This window comes from Lactuca virosa, chromosome 5 (assembly GCF_052849685.1).
Source record: "Lactuca virosa cultivar CGN04683 chromosome 5, Lactuca_virosa_CGN04683_v6, whole genome shotgun sequence".
Classification (NCBI taxonomy): domain Eukaryota; kingdom Viridiplantae; phylum Streptophyta; class Magnoliopsida; order Asterales; family Asteraceae; genus Lactuca; species Lactuca virosa.
Window position 1 is genome coordinate 340,486,903 of NC_136430.1, and position 5,589 is coordinate 340,492,491.

The window sequence follows — 5,589 nt, forward strand, 5'->3', positions numbered from 1 at the left end:
TATTATAACTTTTCCTTTTCAGAGGAATTTCTACTGTAACAATGTATTTTATATATATATATATATATATATATATATATATATATATATATATATATATATATATATATATATTCTTAAAGCATCATACCATGAAAATTTTATTCAATTTTAGCATTGCATTACAATATATTTTTTTGTAAATACCACAGTGCACTTTAAAAAAGAATTACCATTGAAATTGCTTTGTATTTAGATGAAAATGTTATAATTGGACATATTTTTCAACATACAATACTATACAATACTATAATAGAAAAAACTAAAATTAAAATATTATAATAAACAAACAAATAAAGGTACATAGCTATTTCCTCCATTTAACCCTAACAATAAATAATAACAAGGTAGGCATGATAACCAAATAAATAAATTTCATAAATCCCAATAATAATATTCAAGAATTATTTTCCTGAAATAATATTCCCACCCCACAATCATATGGTCTTAACAACAATAGGACTCCTAACATAATGCTTTCCATCTGACCATTTTAATTGTCCAAAAACATAATCCCTACCCCCAGTACCCTTCTTCGACTTCAAAGTAACCTTAAACCTTTTCTCCTCACCAATCTTTTCAAACTTCAAACTTTTTGGCCTAACCTGGACCGATATACCCCTCGGCTTAAACACTTGAACCACATAGGTCCCCGGTGCACCCACATTCTTAACAGTTCGAGCCACCGTGATCGAGCCATTAAGATTAGGCACAGTGATTGATGGATAATTAAAGTCTGTAAGACTAATGTTCTTAATTGGACATTTATACGGTGTTTCCGAAAACTTTTCAATTTGAGATTTAGTGTACCCAAGTGCGCATAGCAAGTCAAGATAGTCAACCGTGGTCAAATCATAAACCAGACCAGGGTCCATGGCTCTGTTTGGTTGCACGTGTCCTGCTCCATAGCTAAACGGTGTTGCTTTTGTGTGTGATGCGTTTGTAATCGGTTCTACCGCATTGTCCCGTGTTCTTGCTACATATCATAAAAGTAAAAGTAATGAGGTTTTATAAAAATGATGAAAAGGGTAATTTGGTAATTTTACCGGAGGTCATGATGGCGGATTTAATGGCGGCTGGGCTCCAATCTGGATGTAGGGTTTTTAGAAGGCCAACGATTCCGGAAACATGAGGGCATGACATGGAAGTGCCTGATACACAATTGTATTGAACACGACGTGTGTCAAAATCTTGATTTGTGGGCCCTTGTGATTCTGTGTAAGCTGCTATTATACTTACACCTGGTGCAGTTATATCTGGCTGAAAGATAATTAAGAAAGAAAATTATCAAGATTTATGTAAAAACATATACAGGTAATGTAAGGTATTTAGTGAAGATGTTTAACTGTGGAAGAAATAGCAATGTACTTTCATTTATTTGTTTCTTACATCATGCTACTTCTATTTCTTTCTATTACAACATTGTACTTTCAGTTTTGTTATTGAGGCATTGTACTTTTAACGTTTATTGAAAGAGAATTATATCTTTGGTCCCTGAGTATCTGAATATTTTCAATTTTGGTCCCACAAAGTTTTCTTTTGCAATTGCAGTCCTTATTGAGGTTTTTGTAACGTTTTGGTCCCTGTTCCAAGTAAAATGATTATATTTTGGGGACCAAAAATGCAAAAATCAGCTATGCTCAGGGACCAAATATAACCACTTTACTTGGATTAGGTACCGAAAATTTATATTTACAAGAACATAAAATAAGGACCAAAATTGCAAAAAATAGCTATATGTCAAGGACCAAAAATGTAATTGACTCTTATTAGGACATTGTACTATGAAAAATCTACTCAATTATAACAAAGAAAATTTCTTTGTATTTGGATGAGATTGAGAACGTTGTAATAGGAAGAAATGAAAGTAGGATGCTATTAATAAACAGAGAAAACAAAGTACATTACTATATCTTGCATTTAACACTTAATTATATAACCTTAAGAATCTCTGGGGTGATAGTGTTAGGTCCTTTAGATGAGAAAGCTGCCATGAAAGGAGCTGGCTTTGTGTCCAATTTAGTTGATGGATGTGTAATGTAAGCCATTGGATTCCTGTCAAAAAAAAAAAAAAAGAAGGTAAATACCAGGATTGTTTTATTTTTTTAAAAAGTGCAAAATTTGTATACATTACTTGGTGTAGTTAAGAAAACTATAAACAGCAAGACCATCAGTGTAAGTAATATGTGTAGCAGGAAAGACATGAGGATCTGCAATGATTTCATTTCCAGAAAGAAGATTATTTGCAAGAACCATTCCAACAGCACCAGCTAAAGCAGCTTCCTGCCCTTTGTCCACCCTGGCATTATCGCCACGTAGACAAACCAAGATTTTCCCTTTTGCTTTTTTTGGATCCAGTGATCCCGCCTTACAAAGCTGCCTGCAATTTTTATATATAAATTTTTTTATAAAAAATTAACATTTAGCCACTAAAATTATTCACCATGAGTTGCTAACTTGTCATCTTACGCGTCTTTTGCATCTGCTTTGGCTGCTTTGGCATCTAAAGAGCTTATAATCGGAAAGAATTTGTTTTTTGGTAATGATTTAGCAGAAAGACTTTCACCCTGAAAATAATTTGGCATAAATAATCATGTATAACACCTTGCCATTAATGAAATTATTAGAATCTTTAAAAAGAAAAAAACATTATATATTATATTTTGGGAGTTTCAAGTTTAAACACTAATAAGTTCATAACTGACCTTGAAGCGCATGTTATTCCCAAGAACAGCATAACTCGGGAACTGACGATCCATGGTGCTAGCACCAACCGTAATCTGCCACGTGGCAACATTAGACACCGTAGCATCATCAGGTCCCGAATTTCCAGCCGAACAAACAACAACAATCCCATTTTTAACAGCATGAAAAGAGCCAATAGCAACACTATCATTAAAAAAGGGAACAGCATCACCACCAAGAGATACAGACAACACATCTACACCATCATGAATTGCCATATCAAATGCTGCCAATATATCTGCATCAAAACACTCGTTTCCATTCACAGGTGGAAAGCAAACTTTGTATGCTGCAACTCTGGAATTGGGTGATCCGCCTTTGGCTGTTCCATTCCCATACCCGAATACACTCGCATCCGATACAAAGTTTCCTCCCGCAGTTGATAACGTGTGGGACCCATGCCCTTCATGGTCACGTGGGGAATTGAAGGTGGAATTTAAGGGTCCCACTACTGACGCGTAACCTTTGTTGAAGTATCGTGCTCCTATTAGCTTCCTTCATGTAGAAAAAAGAAAACTATGTATGAGTATGACACAATTTAATAATTTTAAAATATATTTTAAAATTTGAGGCATAAACTATGGAATTGGTCCTTTCCACTTCAATGGAATCTGACCTATTACAACGGAAGGTAGCATCTGCGCCATTTATACATGCTCCTTTCCACTTCAATGGAATTGGTCCCATTCCTTCATCTGTAAAGCTTTTTGACTCTGGCCAAACACCTGGCAAGATTGAGTAAAGAAAGTAAGGGTGGAGATAGTTAGTAGTTACCTTTGACTTTTATGATATACGAATAAGTATAAATGGTTAAAATAATAGCAAATAAGAAGTGCTACTTATGAATAATTCAAACAAACGTAACAAAAATGGCTTTTAAAACCGAAAACAATTTTGATGCCAGAGCATAAACCATGTGCACACATGATAGTGGCCAACAGATAAGACATTTGCAGTAAAAAGGAGCAACAGCGTAGAGATTCTAGATCAAATAAGTTTTGTATTATTGCTTAGTGATCCCCACAATATAATCAATTGCAAATTGTAAATGTTACATATAACGAATAAGGTGCATATAATATTTCAGAAGTTAAGTTATTGGGATGCTAATGAACAATTAAGCCACGTTTCAGTGACCACATAACGTGATAAAAGGTAAAAAGTCAACGATCCGAATTGATAGAAGTTAAGAAGCAGCTTTCTTGGAAGGATATAAGTTATATAAGTAATTGCAAGTTGCCGACAGTGAGTAAATCTGTATCACAATCTTCAAAATAAATGTTGGAGAGAAAGTAAACAAATATATAAAATAATAAAAAAGAAAGAAAAGACTGATTTTTTTTTTTAGTTTTAGTTTACCAATGACATTAACTAAAGTACATTTTGGACCAATTAACATAATATAAACTTTATCAGAAAAGCTGACCTGTGTCAAGGTTTCCTATGATAGTGTTTTCACCAAACCTCGCCTTTTTCCAGATCGAGCTCGAAGAAATTACACCATTATCTTCAAGCCCCATAAAATCCCATGATCTAGTCGTATGTAATTGTCTTCCTTTGTTCAAGAACACCGAAACTACAGTGGGATGCTCTGCATTGGATAATTATTCACACAATTCACAGCATATCGTTATATACAATCATTCAAACACTAAAAAAAACAACACTGAAATCTCTATCGAGTATAAATTACTTACTTGCTATCTGAGCAGCTTCCTCATCTTCAAGTATGGCAGCAAAACCATTGATATGCCTGGTGTATGAGTAAAATATTGCATCTTTTGCCTTGTCTTTACTGTAAATATAAGTATATTCAAGAAAGAAAAAAAGTTTTTGATTAAATGTAAACGTCGAAACTTAAAAGAAACCATTCAAATGCAGACGTGAGTGAATATTATTGCATCTTTTGCCTTGTCTTTACCTTCCCAAACAAGAGCCAAGAAACTCATAATGAGTGTCCCTTACTCGATTTAAATCACTGGTTGAAAGTTGAAAGGTATGTGAATGAGCTCCAAGGTATACAACATATGACTGAAAGAAAAAAGAAAAAAAAGAGAAGAAATTGTAAACAAAATTTCAAATTTAAATTTCAGAAGCAATAATGTTTGCTTACCCTTTTAGCAGCAAAGGTGGGTCTATGCAACAGTGCTGAAAAAAGAAGAAAAAAGAAGGGAAGATAAAGAGGAGAAGCACTAATTGCTCTCATTGTTCTCTTTCTTCTGTAGTAAATGCTTTGAAGTTCGACCCCTCTGCTACCTTCTTTCACAGAATAAAATTATGAGCACATGAACATCCCTTTTGCTCAAAACCGGTTTCTATTTAAAGACTTCTGTTGTAGTCCAACTTCAGTGGACTAAAAAGGGTAATATTGGGTTTCAATAATTTTTCTAATCTTATAAAAAGGTTAAAAGAAACAGGCTGGAGAGGTTACACAAATATGTTCCACTAAACACCCACATCACCCATTCTTATGAACATTTTAGATCAAAAGAAAAGGGAGGTAGCTTTTGAGGCATCCAGAAGAATGAATAGATATTTTTTTTTTCATTTGGGAGCCTCAAATTTTAAAAGACTAAGGCCTCGTTTCTATTAAATTAACTTTTTTAATGCGCACATGATTAAGAAATAAAGGCCATGTCAAAAAGCATCTTCCTTTAAAGGCAAATTAGGTTCTACAGTATTCTACCATGTTGCTCTCTACACTCATATTCATGTAAACAATCAATTCATTGCACCCCACTAATCATAGTTAAAGTTTGCATAAAAGACACTAAAACCCACGTAAGATGTGCACATTTTTTGCAT

At 33.9% G+C, this 5,589-nt stretch overlaps 1 protein-coding gene across 1 annotated transcript; it reads right to left on the reverse strand.

Moving 5' to 3' along the window:
- Window positions 1-393: 393 nt before the first annotated feature.
- AIR3 (Subtilisin-like serine endopeptidase family protein) lies at window positions 394-5,381 on the reverse strand. The gene is made up of 11 exons (XM_079052249.1): window positions 4,898-5,381; window positions 4,706-4,815; window positions 4,482-4,579; window positions 4,211-4,375; window positions 3,401-3,509; window positions 2,745-3,279; window positions 2,509-2,606; window positions 2,174-2,419; window positions 1,980-2,094; window positions 1,086-1,299; window positions 394-1,015 (listed from the first exon to the last, which is right to left on the reverse strand). Exons 1-11 carry the CDS (start codon window positions 4,988-4,990, stop codon window positions 477-479), a joined length of 2,322 nt encoding a protein of 773 aa, XP_078908375.1. The 5' UTR covers window positions 4,991-5,381; the 3' UTR covers window positions 394-476.
- Between the last annotated feature and the right edge of the window lie 208 nt (window positions 5,382-5,589).

Bases quoted from the DNA above. Each gene is read 5' to 3' on its own strand.
- AIR3 (XM_079052249.1), bottom strand. From the start codon at position 4,990: ATGAGAGCAATTAGTGCTTCTCCTCTTTATCTTCCCTTCTTTTTTCTT. The intron at 4,580-4,705 runs GTAAAGACAAGG...TTATATTTACAG, and splicing joins CTTGGCTCTTGTTTGGGAAG to TAAAGACAAGGCAAAAGATG. The intron at 4,376-4,481 runs GTAAGTAATTTA...TATCCAATGCAG, and splicing joins GGAAGCTGCTCAGATAGCAA to AGCATCCCACTGTAGTTTCG.